The sequence below is a fragment of the Phyllobates terribilis genome, unplaced genomic scaffold (assembly GCF_046119375.1).
Source record: "Phyllobates terribilis strain yellow unplaced genomic scaffold, ASM4611937v1 Scaffold_5__5_contigs__length_657084704, whole genome shotgun sequence".
NCBI classification, from domain to species: domain Eukaryota; kingdom Metazoa; phylum Chordata; class Amphibia; order Anura; family Dendrobatidae; genus Phyllobates; species Phyllobates terribilis.
In genome coordinates, this window is record NW_027362765.1 from 227,166,323 (window position 1) to 227,189,610 (window position 23,288).

The 23,288-nt window shown below is 42.4% G+C and overlaps 1 protein-coding gene and 1 long non-coding RNA gene across 2 annotated transcripts in view; one reads left to right on the top strand and one right to left on the bottom strand.

Moving 5' to 3' along the window:
• LOC141271070 (uncharacterized) overlaps positions 1–3,890 on the bottom strand; it is a 29,992-nt gene extending 26,102 nt beyond the window's left edge. Inside the window, exons 1-2 of the long non-coding RNA XR_012321819.1 lie at positions 3,722–3,890; positions 832–974 (exon numbers count right to left, since the gene is read on the bottom strand). This is a non-coding gene — a long non-coding RNA (uncharacterized lncRNA). The remainder of the gene's footprint in view (positions 1–831; positions 975–3,721) is intronic.
• Positions 1–23,288, top strand: part of LOC141271069 (BPI fold-containing family B member 4-like) — a 122,528-nt gene that overhangs the window by 59,582 nt on the left and 39,658 nt on the right. Inside the window, exons 4-6 of the mRNA XM_073681171.1 lie at positions 15,195–15,338; positions 15,420–15,483; positions 19,794–19,854. Coding sequence (XP_073537272.1) covers positions 15,195–15,338; positions 15,420–15,483; positions 19,794–19,854 — 269 coding nt within the window. The remainder of the gene's footprint in view (positions 1–15,194; positions 15,339–15,419; positions 15,484–19,793; positions 19,855–23,288) is intronic.

Sequence of the window (23,288 nt, forward strand, 5' to 3'; positions counted from 1 at the left end):
ATGGAAGTGTCACAATCAAGGTGCCGGATGTTATTGCAGCACCCTCACTTTGTAGTTCGCGGTGACTAATGTCTCTTATCCGACCACGCTCACTCAGCACTACTGGCAACCGAACAGCAACCTGCAACTGCGTCACAGGGGGCTGCATACACCGGCCATTGTGCTATCTAAATGCCGCTGTCAGTGATTGACAAGGGCACTTAAATACTCAAAACAGCAGCAATCAAGGCGAGCTCTGAACACTGCTGTTACATGCAGACGCTGGCTATGTAACACAGCTGACATCTGCCCGGTATGGAGCAGGCTCAGCTCCTGAACCCGCTTCATACAAGCACATCCCAATGGTGACAGTTATGACAAGGTTAGCAAATTTCACTTGTCTGTTCCTAAATATGGAAAGACAAATGGAATTCCCTAACACATGTGAAAGATACCTAATAGATTTAGTAAAGGTGCCTCAAGCATATGAATGTTATTACACACCACAATGTACAGTTACATACACGCATCTTACAAAATACATATTATTCCAGATACGCAGACGCGCACAAACACGCAGATGCGCACAAACACGCAGATGCGCACAAACACGCAGACGCGCACAAACACATCAGTACATGAATACATCATCGGAACCACCATCAATTGTAATGTCAGGTCAGACCCATATATCTTTGTATCGCCTAAACCTACAACTCCCAGTATGTAATTAACAATAGAGATACTGGGAGTTGTTATCAGTCATCATCAGACTGCGGACCATACAGGAACCACAGTACTGATGAGACACAGGCAGGATCACAAATAAACATTTACATCCAGGTATCTTACCTGAGACGTCTTCTCTGATTAGTCGTTCGCTTTCTTTTCGTCTCCATCTTGTCCAGACCCCTTGATGACTTTTCTCATCCACAGCTCGTCTCTGCAGACTTCCATCTTCTCCGGTCTTCTGCAGCACATCCTGACACGATGCCCTTAAAGATAGCAGAGTCATTATAATGCTCCTGAATAAAAATATCTACACTGAGCCCCTGAATAAACCTAACTCTTACAATGCTCCCTGCACAAAACATGACATACACTCTACCCCTCTTATGGTACCTGCACTCCACACTGTCCTCTCCTTACTATACTGGGCCCCCTCTTCACACTGTCCTCTCACACTGTGTCCCCCCTACACTGCCCAGTCTCTATACTGTGCCCCTTCATCACACTCCCCCCTCCTCAGCATACTGTTCCCTCCTTGCTGTGCCCTCACACTGTTCCCCCCATACTGCCGCATCTCTATACCTTCCCCCTCACTACCTAGTCTCTATGCTGTGTCACCTCACACTTTTCTCCCTCCATACTGTCTCCTCACACTATTCCTCTACTCTCCATACTGTTTCCTCATACATCCCCATTCTGTTCTCGCACCCATTCCTACCCCTCCCCTAGTTCACCATACTGTTTCTTCACACATCTCCCCATTATGTCTCCTAAAATTTCTCTGCCATCTCTCCCCAAATATAATAAATCTTCGGAAGAGCACACAGACATGCAGAAGCACGCTTACACACACGAAAACAAGCGCACACAGATACATACTAAGGGCTCTTTCACACGTCAGTACGTGCGGTGACAGTTTCCACACGTACCAGAGACATTGGTACACGCAGACCCATTCAAATGAATGTGCACATGTCAGTGTGTGTTCACTTTCCACAGACAGACCATGTGGTGTCCGTGGGCAAAACACGCTGACATGTCTGTTTTTTACCTGCTGCACCTCCCGCAAAACCTCCCGCACACTGATGACAGTTAGCGCTGCCCTCATCATAGATCCCTGCCGGCGCTGCAATCAGCAGCAGGGTCAATGATGAGCGTAGTAGTCTACTCCCGCCATGTCCAACTGTAAAATTAGGAATAAAATAAAAAAATCCTTATACTCACCTCTCCTAAGTGTCACCCGCTGTAATCCGTGCGAGCGCTCACGCCGAGGAGAATAACTCCTGCAGCGAGTGGACCCCGGAGCTGCGATCAATAAGCTGTGCCCTGTCAAATCACTGAGCGCAGCTCCGGGGTCCGCTCGCTTCAGGAGTCATTCCCCATGGCGTGAGCACTCGCACGGATTAGAGCGGGTGACACTTAGGAGAGGTGAGTATAAGGATTTTTTATTTTATTCCTAATTTTACAGTTGGACACGGCGGGAGTAGACTACTACTCTCATCATTGGCCCTGCTGCTGCTGATCGCAGCACCGGCAGGGATCTATGATGAGGGCAGCGCTCAGCACCCGGCTCTTGGGAACAGCGCTTACTGTACACTGATTCCCAAGCGCCGGTATGTGTCACATGGATGACACACAGGTGGACACGGATATCTCCAGTCCCGTAAATATCAGGACATATGAAAGAGCCCTAATATACCCACACAGATACACATACTCACAGAAATGAGGACACGTACACACTCAGACAATCACGCACAAAACTGCAGACACGCTGGGAAGTACGCACACACGTGTGAAGACACATATACATACGTAGACATGCAGGCTCTCAAATACATACACACAAGCACATGCAGGCATATACACACTACACACACACACGCATGCATGCAGGCATAAACACACACACACTCACATATGCAGGTATATATATACACACCCATGCAGGCAGCCATATACACACACAGGTATATATATATGTACACACACACAGGCATATATATATACACACACACAGGCATATATATATATACACACAGGCATATATATATACACACACACACACATATATATATATATATATATATATATATATATACACACAGGCATATATATATACACACACACACATGCAGGCAGCATATACACACACACACATGCAGGCAGCATATACACACACACACACATGCAGGCAGCATATACACACACACACACACATGCAGGCAGCATATACACACACACACAGGCAGGCAGCATATACACACACACACACACAGGCAGGCAGCATATACACACACACACAGGCAGGCAGCATATACACACACACACAGGCAGGCAGCATATACACACACACACAGGCAGGCAGCATATACACACACACACAGGCAGGCAGCATATACACACACACACACAGGCAGGCAGCATATACACACACACACACAGGCAGGCAGCATATACACACACACAGGCAGGCGGCATATACATACACACACACACACAGGCAGGCAGCATATACACACACACACAGGCAGGCAGCATATACACACACACACAGGCAGGCAGCATATACACACACACACACACACAGGCAGGCGGCATATACACACACACACACAGGCAGGCAGCATATACACACACACACAGGCAGGCAGCATATACACACACACACAGGCAGGCAGCATATACATACACACACAGGCAGGCAGCATATACACACACACACAGGCAGGCGGCATATACACACACACACACAGGCAGGAAGCATATACACACACAGGCAGGCGGCATATACACACACACACACAGGCAGGCAGCATATACACACACACACACAGGCAGGCAGCATATACACACACACACACAGGCAGGCAGCATATACACACACACACACAGGCAGGCAGCATATATATACACACACACAGGCAGGCAGCATATACACACACACACAGGCAGGCAGCATATACACACAAATTCATCAAATTCATACAAACACCCACAAATATTACACTACCTGTACAGTACACACGCGCTCCTAAGGCGGGAGACAGCAGTGCAGAGCGCGATGTGACGTCACTTTCAGCAGACGTGCGGCCCTGTCTGCTGAGTGTGACGCTGCAGTGCGGCTCCTGCTCTGCTCTTCGGCTCTCCTGCTCCCAGGCCCCTCCCGCTACTGTCCTGGGCATCGCGGCGGTGAGAGTGCGTGCGCGCGCCCATAAAGGGCCCGCGACCACAGAAATCTAGGCACAAGCTGCAGATATGCAGATACAACCTTATTTAAGGGGCTCTCCGAGATGTAAGCCAAGATTGCCACTATCACCTATTTTAAACTGCAACCTGCTATAGCAGGCATGCATTAAGATCTGGTTGTAACCTCAAAAATGTTGCTCAAAACATATTTCTCTGAGCTAGTTTAATATATATTAGGTTTCTTTCAGACTGCAGAGTGGCATCGTGAACAAGCAGAATTTATCTGCTCACTCAGCCTGACAGGTTTACAAAGGACTTGGAGCAGGAGGGAAAATGCTTGCTCTGTTCTATTCAGAGAGCCACCATGCTCTACAGTTTGCATCTATCTTGAGCAGCATTTCTTCAGGCTGAATCTGATACTAATGTGTTCCTAGGATTGGTGGCAGTCTGAGATAGGTGGAAGTCTCAGAGAACGTCTTTAAAAAGAAGGTATCATTAGAAAATGAGATATTGTTTAAAAACATTTTTCGTGTTACATACATTTTTGTTAATTTATGGACTCTTCAAAGGCATTTGAAATAAAATGAGAGTAATAGGACTAGGTGAATATATGTGTAACTATGTTAATTGTCTCAGAGACAGGAAACAAAGGGTGGTTATCAATGGCACACACTTGGATTGATTCACAGTTAACAGTGAGGTACCACAAAGGTCAGCTTGGGCCTCTTCTTTTTAACATATTTATTAATGACTTTGTAAGGGGCTTAAAAGTTAAATTTCAATATTTGCAGATGATACTAAATGCTCCAGGGTACTCAACACAGAAGAGGATAATTTAATGTTAAAGAGGGTTTTACATAAGCTGGAGACTTGGGCTGAGAAATAGCAATTGAAGTTTAATTTAGATAAATTAAGGTTATGCAATTGAGCAGAGGAAATAAAATATATAATTATGTACTAAATTGCAATACACTGGGTAAAACTGTCACCGAAAAAGATTTGGGTATATAGGTGGACAATAGTGATGAGCAAGCGTGTTTGCCACTACTCGATACTCAAAGGAGCATCAGAGTGCTTGGGTACACTCTTTACTCGATCGAGTATAGCGTGTGCTCGAGCACCAGGCTCGAGACCCTGCTCCACATGTTTTGCAGCTGTTAGACCAGGGGCGGACACAGACTGTAGTGGGCCCCTGTGCAAGAAATTTTTGGGGGCCCCCCCCTGCCCTTCATAAGGCAACAAAGTTATGTAAACATAACCCCCCCATGTGCAGCCCTCATCCCCCCCATATGCAGCTCTCATCCCATGTGCAGCTCACCCCCCCGTGCATCTCTCATCCCCCCCGTGCATCTCTCATCCCCCCCGTGCATCTCTCATCCCCCCCCGTGCATCTCTCATCCCCCCCATGTGCATCTCTCATCCCTCCCCCTGCATCTCTTGCCCCCCCGTGCATCTCTCATCCCCCCGTGCATCTCTCATTCCCCCCCCCGTGCATCTCTCATCCCTCCCATGTGCATCTCTCATTCCCCCCCCGTGCATCTCTCATTCCCCCCCCGTGCATCTCTCATCCCTCCCATGTGCATCTCTCACCCCCCCGTGCATCTCTCACCCCCCCGTGCATCTCTCATCCCCCCATGTGCATCTCTCATCCCTCCCATGTGCATCTCACATCCCTCCCATGTGCATCTCACATCCCTCCCATGTGCATCTCTCACCCCCCCGTGCATCTCTCATCCCCCCCATGTGCATCTCTCATCCCCCCCATGTGCATCTCTCATCCCCCCCATGTGCATCTCTCATCCCCCCCATGTGCATCTCTCATCCCCCCCATGTGCATCTCTCACCCCCCCATGTGCATCTCTCACCCCCCCATGTGCATCTCTCATCCCCCCCATGTGCATCTCTCATCCCCCCCCATGTGCATCTCTGATTCCCCCACTCCTGATTAATTAATTGTATTTAAAAAAAATAAAACTTGTTATACTTACCCCCATGCGATCCCTGCAGAATCCTGGCGCTCGTCCACGTCGCTGCCACCAGGTTCTCCTGACGTTCGGCCATGTGACGGCGCCACATACATAGCCATCAGCTTTTGTTTTGGCCAAAAGATTTTTAAAGCCGCCACCACGATAAGGTAGACTCTTCTGGCCGGGCCCTACTCTAAGCTATTAAAATTTTCTTAAAATATCCAATACTCTTTTTAGATATATTTTTATTTAGTTTTCTTTAAGGGAATGTGTCATATACATTTTTTTTTTAAATGACCAATAATACCACATACAGGGAATACCGCCACACCATGACCAGACCACATATTACCACAACATAGTGGCCGAATAATACCACACAGAAGGGAGAAAAACTGCCACACCATGACCAGACCACATATTACCACCACATTACTAATATTACCACCACATTACTAATATTACCATAAGTGTCATTATACACGGGAGCTCTATACATGGTATGTATAATGTAAGTGTCCAGGTAATCTAGTGATCACCAGTGACATTATACACAGGAGCTCTGTATATAGTGTACAGGTAATACAGTGATCACCAGTGACATTATACACAGGAGCTCTGTATATAGTGTCAGTGTACAGGTAATACAGTGATCACCAGTGACATTATACATAGGAGCTCTGTATATAGTGTACAGGTAATACAGTGATCACCAGTGACATTATACACAGGAGCCCGGTACATAGTATATAGTGTAAGTGTACATGTAATACACTGACTCACTGGTGACGTCTCTAGGTGAAGTCCTTCAGCTACGCTTTTCTCCTTCATTCAGCACAGACCGCCATCACGTCTTCCAGCCAGGACTTGTCTCTGCATAAAATAACACAGTTATCTAGAGCACATTCCCCAACTTCTACATTACGCAGCTGAATACAGACGTGCATCCACCATCAATATATGGTTAGTTATTATGCCACCTACCATTCCAAATATAAATTGTAATCCACCACGGTGCCCCCATTAACTGTAAATAGGCACTTAATATATAATTTAATTAGAACCTCTACTCTTTCCGCCAATTTGTTACCAGTTACACTCCTGCATCCGCAACGCCCCCTACTCTATGCTTCCTGCTCCCCGCATTCATTATTTACATGCACCCCCTGCCCCAATTCATTATATCATGTCCGTGCTCTCCCCACCCCATCATCATTTACTCTCCCCCACCCCACATTCATTATGTGCAGCTCATTATCCCCCTACTCCCAATTCCCCCATGTGCAGCTCATTTTCTCCCAATTCCCCCATGTGCAGCTCTCATCCCCCCCATGTGCAGCTTTCAAACCCCCCCATGTGCAGCTCTCAAACCCCCCCATGTGCACATCTCTCACCACCCCCCCATGTGCACATCTCTCACCCCCCCATGTGCACATCTCTCATCCCCCTCCCCCACATGTGCCCCTCTCTCATCCCCCCCATGTGCATCTCTCATCCCCCCACATGTGCGGCTCTCACCACCTACCCATGTGCACCTCTCTCACCCCCCCATGTGCACCTCTCTCATCCCCCTCCCCCACATGTGCACTTCTCTCATCCCCCTCCCCCACATGTGCACCTCTCTCATCCCCCCCACATGTGCATCTCTCATCTCCCCCCCCCACATGTGCCTCTCTCATCCCGCCCCACATGTGCCTCTCTCATCCCCCCCCCACATGTGCATCTCTCATCCCGCCCCACATGTGCATCTCTCATCCCCCCCCCCATGTGCATCTCCCATTCCCCCCACTCCTAGTTAATTGTATTTAAAAAAAAATAAAACTTGTTATACTTACCCCCATGCGATCCCTGCAGAATCCTGGCACTCGTCCAAATCGCTGACACCAGGTTCTCCTGACTTCCGGCCATGTGACGGCGCCGTCACATGACCGGAAGTCAGGGGAATCATGAAGGCGCTGCCACGGCAGCGCAGCGCAGCGCTGAGATGTCCCGGACCCGGCGCTTAGCATGGGGCCGGAGGCCCCATCAGGCGAGAGATGCACAAGAGGGGGGCCCCCAACGGGGCTCCGAGGGGGCCCCTACCGGCCGGGCCCCACACTGGAGTCAGGGCAGACATGCCCTGATGGCGGCCGTGCTGGAGGCTGGAGGGGCCCCCTCTCCCTCGGGGCCCCCGTTCAATGAACCGGCTGCACGGGCGGTAGTTCCGCCCCTGTGTTAGACAGCCAATAAACATGTGGGGATTGCCTGCCATACTTGGCATGCCTTGTTGGCTACTGGTATTACTGTGATTGGCCAGCCGCATCTCATCATCAGGTCTTATATAAGACCCAGTGATGCGATGCTTGGCACACTCTTCTCTGGAAGCAGTTCAGGGAGAGTTGATCTAGGAGGAAGAGCTTACATTAGAGCCATATAGGCAGAGTTTTATTTCTATTGCAGTACTTGTATATTGCTGCTACACCATTAAAACAAAAGTCCTTTTCAGGGCTACATACTGTCTTTTCTCTAGTTAAACCACTGTTACCTGCATTCAGTGTAGGGTAGAGGAGGGATAGTTTTGAATTAGGGGCATATAGGCAGGGTTTATTGCTTTACAGTCCTTCTATAGGTATACTGCTGCTGAAACCTAAAAACAAAAGTCCTTTTCAGGGCTACATATTTTCTCATCCCTATTAATACAAGAAAGTTTGCAGGCATAAAATTATATACATAATTTAAAGTGTGCAAGGTGTGCAGTAAGGGATGGGAAAGTGGACTTGCTGCTGATGGTGCTCGCAGAGGCCAAAGCCAAGGGTCAGATGAAACTGTGCCTGCTGGGGGAGCACAAAAAACAAGCTCATCTGTGAGACCTAGCTTCCTGTCCCACTTTGCAGGGGGGGCATGGGATACCACTCTTGAGGCCAGAACAGAGCGAACAGGTGGTCGGCTGGATGGCAGATAATGCTTCCAGTATGTCTCCCAGCACCACCGTGTCTTCCACGCGGTCCAGTCTCACTAGCAAAGAGTCTGGACCACATAACACTCACTCTGGTCCTCCTTTCTTGCACCATGGTGAGTCCTAGGAGACAAGTGATCTCGCACTTGAACACTCCGAGGAGCGCTTTACATTTCCATTACTGGAAATCTATGACAGTGGGATTTAACACATGTCGAGAAGGGGGCACGTCATTCCTTGCTCTCATTGGCGTGTCCGTCACATGATCATCGAGTGCCGAAGGGTTGTCATGACAGCCAAGGATCTGCTGATGACCTCCTTGCCTGTCAGTACTATCATCCTGTGAAAGCCTCCTGTGGCTGGCATTCATAGGAGATAATGAGTTTCTCTATACATGCACTGCTATGTATAGTACAAGCGATCAGACGATCACAGTTTTAAGTTCCCTAAGGCCACCATTAAATACAGTAAAAAGTGAAAAAAAAAATGTTTTAAAAAATATGAAAAAAAAAAGACAAAAGTTCAGATCACACCGTGTTTTACCCCATTAGAAATAAAACAATAAAAAAATACACATATGAAGTCCGATATATCAAAATATAAAATAAATTTGATCGGTAAATGGCGCAAGGAAAAAAAAATTAAAAACGCCAAAATTACATTTTTTTGCCAAAATGGTATCAGTAAAAGCATCAGCTCAGTGGGCAAAAAATAAGCCCTCACAGCCACAGATCTCAAAAGATGAAAACGTTACGGGTCTCAGAAAATTGTGAATATATATATATATATATATATATATATATATATATATATATATATATATACACACATATATATATATATATATATTTATGTATACATATATATATATATTTATAAAATGTATATATAACATATATTTTTTACAAATTTCCAAATTTTTTTACCACTTAAATAAAACAAAAAATATACATATTTAGATTCTGCATACTCATACTGACCTGAAGAATCATATTGCCAGCTCAGTTTTACCATACAGTGAACATGGTATATGTAAAAAACAAAAACAATTGTACTTTTTTTGCAGTTTCAATGGACTTGGATTTTTTTTTTCCATTTCTAGTACACTATGTGATAGAATAAAGGTGTCATTCAAAAGTAAAACTTGCCCTGCACAAAACAAGACCTCATACTATTATATTGACAGAAAAACGAAAAAGTTATGCCTCTTGAAAGAAGGGGAGGAAAAAACAGGAAAATTGCCATGTCCTGAAGGGGTTAATATATGGGGCCAGATTAACAATGCCCTATTGTGGCCCCACATATTACCATTTCCCTCCTTGTTGCCTTATACATTATTAATTTATGGGGGCCACGATTTTTAATGTTCTTCCAACAGTAGCAATGCTTGTGTGTTTCCTTCTGCAGAGCCTAGCTGTGGCTGGAAGAAGTCATAGTGGTCTGCAGTAAAAGAAGAAGAAAAGTGAAGATGAATAACTTCAATTGGAGAGATCATTAGTTAACCACTCAATTTACCTGTACACAATATATACTATCTACAGAACTCCTGTGTATAATGTCACTGGTGATCATTCTATTACCTGAACACGTACACTGTACAGTATATACAGAGCTCCTTTGATATTGTCATTTATGATCTCTGTATTTCTTGTACACTTTGTGGTAGATTGCTCACTCAGCTGCACACGGAGGTAGACACAGGTACGCTGTCTCTTTAAAACTTCTGGTTGGTTTATTATTAGTGTTCAGCGAGTATGTTCTATTAACCCTTTCGCCGAGTATGCTCGGGCCGAGCTCCGAGTATTTATAGCTGCCCGGTGATATGGTTGAATCGCTCCCGTGTGCATGATTTGCAACTGTTTGACAGTTTTATTACATGTGAGGAATGTCTATTTCTTACACATTCCTCACATGTAATAAAGCAGTCAAACAGTTGCAAATCATGCACACGGGAGCGATTCAACCATATCACCGAGCAGCTGTAAATACTCGGAGCTCGGCCCGAGCATACTCGGACAGAACATACTCGCTCAACACTATTTATTATAATGCAGAACAAACCAACACTGAGTCCATAAAAGAAAATACGGCCCTTTGGACCAAACAGGGAAAACGAAGCAAAATGGTAACATACAAAGCACAGTTCTTGTGGTAGCCGGGATCCGCCTGCTCAGCGTTTAGCAACTCCACATGGTTCAGGCTAGCTCCACACAAACAGCTCTGAAGTTCCTCTCTCCAGACCTACTGAACACTGAATGCCTCAGCAGGCTGAGTATTTAAACCCCAGACAACACCCTGGGGTGGAGATATGGTCAACGACCTCCCACCCTCACTATGGTCGTTGACTCAAACTGGCCCATGTACAGTACATATTGCTGATTGACCCTCTCAGCACATACCATGCAGGAGAAGACTTCCAGTTTCACATCACTAAAGCTAACAGCCTCAGTGAAACATATCTCCCCTCTGACACTCAGCCAGTGACTTTGTCACAACTTACACTATATACTACTGTGACAGAGTCACTGGTGTGATATACGTTGGAGGTATGTGTCACTCAGGTTGTTCTCCTGTGTGAACTAAAACCTACTAAATTTCTGCCAGCATGTTATATGCTGCGGGTTAACTCCCTTAAAGCGTGTGGTTTTATGGGAAAGGCAAAGAGGGTGGGAGGCTATTCCCCTACCTCCCCTCAAGGTGTGGCTGAGCAAGCTTAAAAACTCAGTCACTATTTTTTTTTCGGTTGTTGTGGTTTGGAGAGGCAAGGTCTCTAGACTGGGAAAACATCACCTCAGGATGGAGCTGAAGGCTGGGACTACAACCTGTGTGGGCGAATCCCACACTCATATGGACTGTGCTATCATTTATCTTTTGATTTTGTCGTTTTGCCAGTAAGGCTGTGTTTATTTACGCTAGAGTTGCAGGGCTTTGTGCCATATAATAAAGCCTGCAGAGAAAACCGTGGTTCCTGAGTCTACTTCTGGAAGCGGCAGAGCGAGTCGTCTTACCACACTACCTACAGAACTCCTTTGTTTATTTTCACTTGTGATCACCATATTACCTGTACACGTATACTATACAGTATATACTGTATACTATGTACAAAGCTCCTGTGTATAATGTAACTGGTGATAATTTAGTGTTATTCTTGTGGTTTTGTTAATGATTAATATGGTTGTATTTTTCAATCACTATATGGTGTAATATGTGGTCTGGTCATGGTGTGGCAGTATCTGTCCCTTGTATGTGGTATTATTCAGTCAAGTGGTGGTATTATGTAATTTGGTCATGGTGTGGCAGTATTTGTCTCTTGTATGTGGTATTATTGGTATATTGGTCTTTTTATAGTGGATTGTGTTGTGTATGGGGATCAATTATTCTCTTTGTTGTCTATAAGAAGATTCTTTATATCCATTAAAGATATCCAGACAACTTCCCCGTGTTCCACAACCTGGCCCTATGTCTTTATCCCACTATTTATATCAATTCCAATAAGCCCTTTTCCTATAATTTCTGTTAAATTAATTTCATAAAAGAGTTTATTTAATTTAGCCAAAGTTATGCAAATCAAATGAGCAACTAGTCTAGGGGTGTCGTATTCCCCTGTGCTTACCATCCCTTTAAATCATGATATCACGCCGCGGTGGGCATGAGTAACATGATTTGCACCATCGGCAGCACCGCTGGCTATTTGCATTTTTCCTCCTTGACATTGCACACCCTAACTTTATAGGTGCACTGCGCATTTCCAGGGAAGCAGTGGTGGTGTTGGACGAAGACAACTGGGCGATTTACAGGGCCGGCAGTAACAGCTGGCCATGCGCTGTTTTACCACTGCCTCACTGGCCATATTCATTGCACTGATAAAGCTTGGGTTCGTACACCCGGCTTACTGTACATTGTCAGGGATGCAGAGATTTGCAAAGACCCAGCGGTGACAACGCTTTTGCAAATCAAGTTACTCACATCCACAGGGACATAATAGCATGATTAGTGTGACGACTAGGCTACGTTCCCACGATGAGCTTTTGGTGCATTTTTGACGCTGCAGATTTTTGGTGCATCAAAGTGGATGGGATTCATAGTAATCTCCTCCCCACTGTGCTTTTTTTTTCACGCAGCGTAATCTGAACTGCGGCGCGTTTTTCTAATCCTCAGCATGTCAATTTCTCTTGAGGGTACTCTGAGATTTCTGTGCGGATTTACTCCATAGACTTGTATTAGGTGCGTAAATTCCGCATTTAAAAAATGCTTATGCGACTTTAGTGTGTTTCTACAGCAGAAACACATCAAAAACACATGTAATTTTGTACATAAGTATATCAACAAGGTTGTGTCTATACCAAATACTAGGGAGTATCAAAAACATAGCATATTTATGTAAAGCATGACATACCCTCAAGAGACAAAAACTTGATAAAAAAAATGCATATTAAAAAAACGCACACAAAAACGCAATGAAAATCTGCAATTAACCCAATTCAAATAACAGGCCCAGAAATGGTGCAGAAATTCTGCAACATCAAAATGCATTAAAAGGTCATTGTGGGAACGTAGCCTCAGTCATGGGGAAGAAAACATACCTTCAACTAATCACCCACTAATTTCCATAACCCCAGCCTTAATAAATAGACGATTTTATGGAAATTAATAAATAAACAGTAAACAAAATAAATGGGTGTGTTGGAAGCAGTAGAAAGAATGGGATAAAGACACGGGGCCACTTTGTGGGACATGGGGACGTTGTCAGGTTTCCTTTAAATACTTGGAAGTTTAACTCCTCCATGCATAGTATTACACAGTTGCCGAGATTCTCTTAAAGCGGTATTCTGGTAAAAACAAGTTGTCACCTATCAATCTATCCTATCCCGACTACCGATACCCGTACTGATCAACAGAATGGAGACAGAGGATCGGTGATAACTTGTTTTCACTGAAGAACCACTTTAATGTAAACCACCATAATTGTACATCACAGTTATGGCGTGGGCATATTAGATGCACAAAAGCCACTTATTTTTACAGTCGACACTGCACTATAACAGGGATAACGTCTTAACAGATTTGCATGTAGATGTAGTGTGGCTCCTAGGGTTAAATCTACCTGTGAGCCCTCGGTACACCAGCCCGACTTAATTTTTTGTATTGGAGTGTCCATTGAGCCTGTGCAAAGTTCATTGTGAAGGGAGAGGGAGTGAGGGAAATCTATGACATCTCCCATAATAATGATTGGGGAATGCTTTGTTATTTGCTGTATATAGAGGTGTTGCTTGTCATTGCAGTAAATAATAGCGGAGGGGTAAAACTAATAAACTTTATTGAACTATTCTTAAAATGGAACGACAGAGTGCAATAGTTTAGTGAGTGCACCACATATAAAAATATACACTCCAGATGTACTAAGAAAAGACACATAAGAAAATATATTCCAATAAGGACCAAAATTGCCCCCAAAGGTTTGGGGCAAATGGGACCCTAGCTGTATATGATCTTATATTATAAAAATGCCAACTCCAATACAGGCAAGAGGGGGGTAGAGTCCCTATTCAGGTCAACTCCACAACAGATCATATCAAAATTAGCAAGTTTTATAGCCAAATGTAGAACACAAGCGGCGCCAGGCTCAATATGCAGTGTCTAAACTCTGTATATGGCCATATACAACAAACCAGGCTAAATGAGTACATATTAGTTCAGCCAGAACAAATGTATTGAGGCAAACCTTAATATAAATGGTTCAATTAATACACAGAACCACACATAATAAATTCACTATAAAACGTGGTATAGATAGAATATAACACCAGGACACTCATAGGAGATAATATGTCAACTTATCTGATCCTCCATTGGTGGTGGTATTCTAACATAGGCGGGCTCCCAACGTGTTTCCCTTTAGTCATCAGGGGAGTTCATTGCCCAGAATTATGCCCCCATCTCATTAGACACATAGGAAGGCTCCTATGAGTGTGCTGGTGTTATATTCTATCTATACCATGTTTTATGGTGGATTTATTATGTGAGGTTTATCTTGTCATTGCAGTCCAGTGTCTGGTGATATAGAACATTACTAAAAATTCTTCCTTAAAGAACAGAAGGTACTTGTCTTAAAAAAAAAGCCCCTGTGGCCAGTGTGAGAATTTCAAGAATATTTGATTTTTAATAAAAACCGTGATATGAAAAAAATAATCACTGGTATTTAAAAAAAAATACTTGAAACACAAAATTGTATTTAAACAATAGGTCTCTTCTGATGATTGCTTCCCTTTAAGTTCCAATAACTTCTTCAGTGAATATGATTAATATAGTAATTAAGCATTTTTATTATTAAAAACATTTTTAAACATACATTTTCATGAAAAGACATTTTTAAAATAATCATTTATGATTTTAAGTCTTCTAGGATTTCTTGATATATTGGTGGAAGTAAATATTACAGCAAGAACCAGACTCACACAAGAGGCATCAGGAGTTCCCCGGTTGGTTATCGAAGACTGTCAAGCACTACTTGGGGGAATAAATATAAGGCTACTAAGAGGGTGAGGAGCAGCAGGTACATTTCCAAATTTGTAAATTAAATATTTCACAACTGAAGAAACATTGTGTTTTCTATGACATAGATTACTATCAGGGATCCTGGATGGGCTTCTCAACAACGTTCTTCGAAATATTTTACCAGGAGTGGTAAGTTTCAAACAACAAAGTATCTTTTATGTTTTCTTCTCAATACAGAGCAGCTAAGAAAGTAAATGTATTTTATTTCACAAAATATACATAGGGATATCATAGGTCAAGAGTGAAATAAAAATGAATTGGGCAAGATAGGTTAATGCCTTGAGTAGTGTGCATTATGAGGTAAATATAATATTGCAAGGTCAAAAATTTGTCGTCGAGCCTCTCAAAAATATGCACTCACCAACACCTATTAGCCTACAGTATTTCAAAGCACCTCTGTAGGCCAAATTTAGTTGACTACTTCATTGCTAAATCTTTCTTCCAAGAGATATAACTTTTTTATTTTTCATTCAACAATAAAGAGGCTTGTTTTTCGCATGACAATTTGTCACCATTCATTTTACCTTATTATATATTGAAAAATGGGTGAATTAAATATACTTCAGCCACAGTTTTTTGTCAGAGCCGAGACAAGATATTTTGGTGTCCTAGGCAGATGAGACCAATGGTGCCCCCCAAGACTTCACTTCCATGTAATGGTTCAGAAAGTAAGGTAATAGTACCCCCCAACAAATCCCCCATCCTCCCCAGATGGTTCAGGTAAAAAGCTCTGATGACTATTTCCCCTAGAATTATTAGAATTGTTACCTTTTTTACCCAAAAAAGTTAATGTTAAATGTCAAATCCAAGGATAGTCATGGACACTAACATAGTATAGCTATAATAGTAGTCATTTGGTTTCAATTAAAGAAGCACTCCTCCTATCAAAGTTTTTATGCTCTTAATATATTGCAATCATCATATTATATAGCAGTGTGTACTTACAATTGCTTATTTTGCCTTTCTACCCCGTTAATTCTTCTCTATTCTCTGCTCTATGTAAAAACAGGAAATCTCTTGTCCCTGCTTTACCAGCCCCCTCTTCAACTTTCGACCCAGCTGCTCTGCTCCTTCCCCTGCCAGGGACTTTTGCAGTGACTGATGAGTCATACAGGGAAAACTGACCTCCTATTTATACATAGAACTTAGAAAGATTCAGCTAGTTAGTTTTTAATCATGTGATGATATAGACCTAATGGAAAAGATAAGAATTTGCTGGGTAGAAGGGCAGCATGAGCAATTGTAAGTACACAGTGCTATATAATATGACTATTGCAATATACGGAATCAAGAAGATAACAATTTTGATGGGAGTGTTTCTTTAAGGTGTCAAGCATTAGAGGTTTCCCTAATGGAAACCAAACAGACTCCATTTTAGTTAAAGACATGCATCTGAAGGGATTTTCAGTCATAGGTCAAATACAGCTTGCAACAGCTTGTGGTTTTTGTGCAGCACTCACGTACTGATGGTGGTTCTGGTGACATATTCATGTAGTGATGGTAGTTCTGTTGATGTTTTCATCACCGGAATCATCATCAGTTCATGAATACGTCACCAGAACCATCATCTGTTTATGCATATGGCACCCAATACCATCATTAGTAAAATAAATACAGCACCAGAACCACCATCAGTACAAAGCTTAGTACAGCAATCAATTGCAATTTCAGGTCAGTCCCATGTACTTTTGTACTGCATGAACCTAGAATTCCCAGTATATCCTTAGCAATAGTAGGGAGATGCTGGGAGTTGCTGTTACCAGCCACCATCAGACTGCGGACCATACAGGAACCACAGTACTGATTAAAAGAAGGCAGTAATCACAAATAAACATTTTCACTCAGGTACCTTATATGTGACATCTTCTCTTACTGGAGTCATTTTCATCCCTTTTGTCTCCATATGTTTTTTTCAGGACCAAGCTAACATTTTTATTGATATAAATTTGAAGTATATATGATATTATGATTGCTATTTATTGTACTTAGTTAAGAAAAAAGTCAATTTTGGATTTTTACATTTTTTTTTCTTTTTGCTGATTAATGTACTGTTTAAATAATTTTTTATTTTGTTAAATTTGAGGTTTTTCTGAACACAGCGATACCAAATGTGTTTGTTTTTTTATTTACTTGTAAATGGTGAAAAAGAGGGTGATTTAACTTTTCTAATTTTCATTTTTTTTTACTTTTACTTAAATTTTTTGTCCCCTTACGACAGGAATGTCAAACTCATTTACACAGGGGGCTAAAAAGATGGGCAAAGTCATGGGTCAACCTTGTTATTTATTAAAAAAATGTCTACAAATTGAGGAAGTTTTTTCTTATCATTCTTTAGAGAACAAGTCCTCCATCCTTTACAATAAGACCTCCATAAAGAATAATGGGTCCCACATAGTCCTCCATACAGAATAATGGGCTCCACATAGACCTCCATGCAGAATAATGGGCTCCACATAGTCCTCCATGCAGAATAATGAGCTCCACATAGTCCTCCATACAGAACAATGGGCCTCACATAGTCCTCCTTACTGAATAATGGGTCCCACATAGTCCTCCATACAGAATAATGGGCCCCTCATAGTCCTCCATACAGAATAATGGTGCCTCGCATAGTCCTCCTTACTGAATAATGGGTCCCACATAGTCCTCCATACAGAATAATGGGCCCCTCATAGTCCTCCATACAGAATAATGGGCCCCACATAGTCCTCCTTACTGAATAATGGGTCCCACATAGTCCTCCATTACAGTATTATGAGCCCCACATAGTCCTCCATACAAGATAATGGCCCCACATAGTCCTCCATATGGAATAATGGGCCCCACATAGTCCTCCATATAGAATAATTGGCCCCACATAGTTCTCCATTCAGTATAATGGGCCACCTTATAGTCCTCCTTGAAGAATAATGGGTCCCACATAGTCCTCCATGCAGAATAATGGGCCCCACATAGTCCTCCATACAGAATAATGGGCTCCACATAGTCCTCCATACAGCATAATGGCCCCACATAGTCCTCCATACAAAATAATGGGCCCGCATAGTCTTCCATACAAAATAATGGGCCCGCATAGTCCTCCATACAGAATAATGGGCCCCGCATAGTCCTCCATACAGAATAATGGGCCCCGCATAGTCCTCCATACAGAATAATGGGCCCCGCATAGTCCTCCATACAGAATAATGGGCTCCACATAGTCCTCCATACAGCATAATGGCCCCACATAGTCCTCTATGCAGAATAATGGGTTCCACATAGTCTTCCATACAGAATAATGGCCCCACATAGTCCTCCATGCAGAATAATGGGCTCCACATAGTCCTCCATACAGTATAATGGGCCCCACATAGTCCTCCATACAGAATAATGGGTCCCACATAGTCCTCCATACAGTATAATGGGCCCCACATAGGCCTCCATACAGAATAATGGGCTCCACATAGTCCTCCATACAGCATAATGGCCCCACATAGTCCTCCATACAGAATAATGGGCCCCACATAGTCCTCCATACAGAATAATGGACCCCACATAGTCCTCCATACAGCATAATGGCCCCACATAGTCCTCCATACAGAATAATGGGCCCCACATAGTCCTCCATACAGTATAATGGGCTCCACATAGTCCTCCATACAGTATAATGGCCCCACATAGTCCTCCATACAGCATAATGGCCCCACATAGTCCTCCATACAGAATAATGGGCCCCACATAGTCCTCCATACAGAATAATGGGCTCCACATAGTCCTCCATACAGCATAATGGCCCCACATATTCCTCTATGCAGAATAATGGGCCCCACATAGTCCTCCATACAGTATAATGGGCTCCCCATTAAAAAAATAAAAGATCTCTACCCTGTTCCCTTGCTGTTTCGGTCTCTGCAGCATGTTTTCTGCAGATCTTCACTTCTCGGGTTGACAGTGTCAGCGGGCCAGAGTTTGACATGTGCGCCTTAGAGGATGAGAATCTTCATATATTTGATCACTTATACTGTATACTGCAATACAACAGTAAGAATACAACAGTAAGGATACATTGTGGTTCTCCTATGTGGGTCTCCTATGATTTAGTTTCACAGGAGGATTAAGATGCCAGCCATCGGCTCCAAGTAATTGCATGACAGAGGTGCCAATGGGAACCAATTGAGCCATTTAAATGTCAGTGTCAATGATGGACAGATTCTTCCAATTTGTTAACAGCAGCACTCTTACAGGCAGATGCCGGCTGTGTAATAAAGTTGGCATCTGTCGCATATGAAGTGTACTCAGTTACTGAGCTTGTTACATATAACCCTCAATGACCGGTGACAAAAATGTGCATCACAGGTTGATAAGGGGTTAAAAACACTTTGCACCATAGAAACAGATATACAGGCAAAAGTTGGTAGAAAGTGCTGTCATTTACCCAAACATCTTATTATTCCCTGCAGCTGTGTCCAGTTGTGAACATTGTGCTTGACTTAACCAATGGACTTCTTATGACTGTGAACTGTAAGTTGAATGAATATATAAATATTAAAGTGGTGGTCTCACTAGTAATTATATTTAGTGTACATATGAGCAATTAATATTGTTGTCATTTATGGTGTACATGTATGAAAGGTAACCTGTCATGTCAAAAAACGCTATTAATCTACAGACAGGGGGTTAATCTGCAGGTTTATAGCGCTCAAAAGCTGCCCATCGCCCGCACTGAGAGCCCCGCTGCCGGGAGAAATTGAGCTTTATTGTTCCCGGCAGCCTCAGTCTCTCAGTCATGGAGGCGCAGAAGGAGCAGTTTTAGTCACCGCTCAATACATAGTGAGTGGCAGCTGTAACCACTCCCTTGGCACTGACTTGCAGCCGCCTCTGCTTTACATCTCCAAATTCAGCACAAAATGCCCCTTCTATTGTCTACTGCTGTGTGAGAACTATTAACCCTTTGAACTGAAACCCTCATAAGAGCACACATCTCCAAATCAGAAGTCTCAAGCACATATCATAATTAAGGGATTAACTAATAATGGGAAAAAAGATATCAAATACCTGATATCAAGAGTGTGGTCCAAAAAGTTAAGAGAAGAGATCATTGTTGGCACAAACAAGGAAAAGGATACAAAGAGATAGCCAAGACATTGAGTGTTCTTAGAGATACAGATGGATGCAAAATTCACAAGATCAAAGTTTAAAGAACGCTGGCTATATGCACTGGATGGGGTAGAAAGAGGAAGATGGCACAAGTTGTCACCAGACTCCTGAGGAGGCAGGTGATCAAAAACCCTCAAGTCCTTCTCTTCCCCTCTCCAATTCTTGTTTAAAGGCCCCGCTATCAGTATTTGGTCAGTATTTGGTCAGTATGTTTTCTCAAGAGTGGAATCCATGACCAGGTGAGGAACAATCAGAGAAAAGGTATAATAGAAACAAGTCACCAATTCTGCAATTATCACCCACTCCTGGTTTTGGCTCCCACTCCTGAGAAAAAAACTGACCGAATACTGACCAAATACTGATAGTTGGGGTCATAGCCTAAGAGGAAAAACTGCGAAAGACCTGCAGCAAGATTTGATGGCAACAGTTTGCACAATAAGATTATTAGAACATGCCCTGGACTCACATATGATCTATCAAGTACTAATCTGATCAGTCAAGTATATAAAGTTCTGTCAATACAGTACTATATAGATAACAATTAGCATAAGGATCCTAAAAAAGTATCATTGACACATATCTGCCTAGAACATGGAATGGCAGACCATCCGGAAGAGATACATCTACCCAAAGAAAGAAAAAACACCCGAATTAAATGGTCATAAAAAAAAGTCAGAATCAATTAAAAAACCTTTATTGAACATCCAATGATTATATGGTGGCAATGTACAACAAGAGTGCACACACCATTAAAACAACATATAAAAATGTGTATCAAATAAATATACAGTAACAAAGAAATTATTAAAAATCCAGAACAAAGAATAAATAGGACGAACAAGAATTATATCAATGCAACCCACATGGGGTAGCCAAAGAGAACCTATAATAATTTCTAGTCATTGATCGTTGTAAAAAAACAATCTCACCTGTAGAGCAAATAATAAGTGGGTGATATATAATTAGAAATCCCAATAGTATCCACTAGGTGGCATGGTGGTATCACAAATGTGTTGCCACAGTGTGAAATAACAAACCTGTGTATAATTTAAGGTATTCATTCGAAAATAAAGGTCACAAATATACAAACTACCAATCATTTAGAAAGCTTCAATTAGCCCACAGTTGAAGCAGCAAACATCCAGGAAGAGATATAGAGTCACTAACTTGCTATTATTAATTCACAATTATATAGGTTATATTGAATAAGTTACAGTATATTATGATCATAGAAATAAAGCACTAATAGGTACAAAACCTGATATATATTGCGGTATACAGCTTTCCCTAGAGGGCAGGTATAAATTATAATAGTGTAAATCTCAATAGCCTCTACCAGGTAGTATAATGCCTATATCTATTTTAGCCTATATCTATATTGAAATGCTCAAACATAGAAAACACTGATATACATGCTATCCATCATTTACGCAGGCTACAGTAAGCCTGACATTGGCCACCAAAACCAGAGAGAGATATAAAAGATCATTGGCTTACTGCTATGAATCGCGATTGTGTGGGCTAGAATCTATACGTCTAAACTTATAGCCATGCAAGGGAAGTACAAGTGGGTGTTACACCCCCGGTGGCACGTGACACAATAAGATGAATACTAAATGCTGAAAGTCTCAATGCTCAAACTATAAGACATGTACCTCTACTTTCCCAAAAGCACAAGAAAAGTTGTGTCTAATATACTGAAAAATTTATAAATAAGACACTGAAGTTTTGGAATTCTGCTCTGTTGAGAGAAGAAATAAAATTAGAACTCTTTCAGCCTGTGGATTTATGACATGTCTGGAGGAGCAAAAAGAATGAAGAGAACATACTGCCTACAGAAAAGCATGGTGATGGCCCGGGGAAGCTCTGGAGCTGCTTTGATTTCTCTAGAAGTGGGAACCTCTAGAGTATGGAGGGCAAGATGAATTAAAAGTATCAAGAAGTCCTAGAAGAAAACATCACGGCTTCTGTGGGAAGCTGAAGTTTGGGGGTCATTTCACTTTTCATTAGGACTCTGATCAAGGCATATCTCAAAGTTCACCAAGGCTTGGTATAAGAATACGTTTTGGAAGATTCTGTAGTGGCCGACAGTTTCCTAACTTGAACTCTGTAGGAAATCTTTGATGGGGTTTGAAAAAAGTGGTTACAACTTGAACCCTATTGTTAATAAGGCATGTGCTAAGATTCGTCATGAATGACAAAAGTTGGTGTCTGGCTTTTCAACATGTTTCCAGCAGGTCACAACAGCCATAGGTGCTCTACTAAGTACTAAAGACACTTGCAATGAAGCGGTTGGACCATTCTGAGTGTGCTGTAGTAATTAGAAATTGCTTTTCTGTTAAATTTGGAGAAACCAATTGTAATAATAGCTGTGTTGAGTTTTTGAATTCTTGTTTGACTGATTTGTTGCGGAAAGTTTGTAAATGTTGCTAATAAACCTAATACCTTTGATTGTAACTGCACACAGTATGATGCCACCTGGTGTTTAAAGTGCTTTCACCAGTTTGAGTGTGTTAAACTGGCCACATCATTGATATTGCACCTGTTTTTTTGTGTAATTTTGTGTTTTGCTTTTTTGTTTGTAGCCAATTTATTATTTTATTTGTGACTTTTTTTTAACATCTGTTTTAAATATGCTCCTCTGATTTTTTCTTTTTTTGGTATATCAGCAGAGTTTAGCGATTCCAGATGATTTTTCCTGATTAATTAATTGTGACTTTTTGAAAAGTCGCTAAGTACGTTCCAACTCCACTCCAGAACCATCCTAACGTGATGTTATGCATGTTTCTCAAAAATCC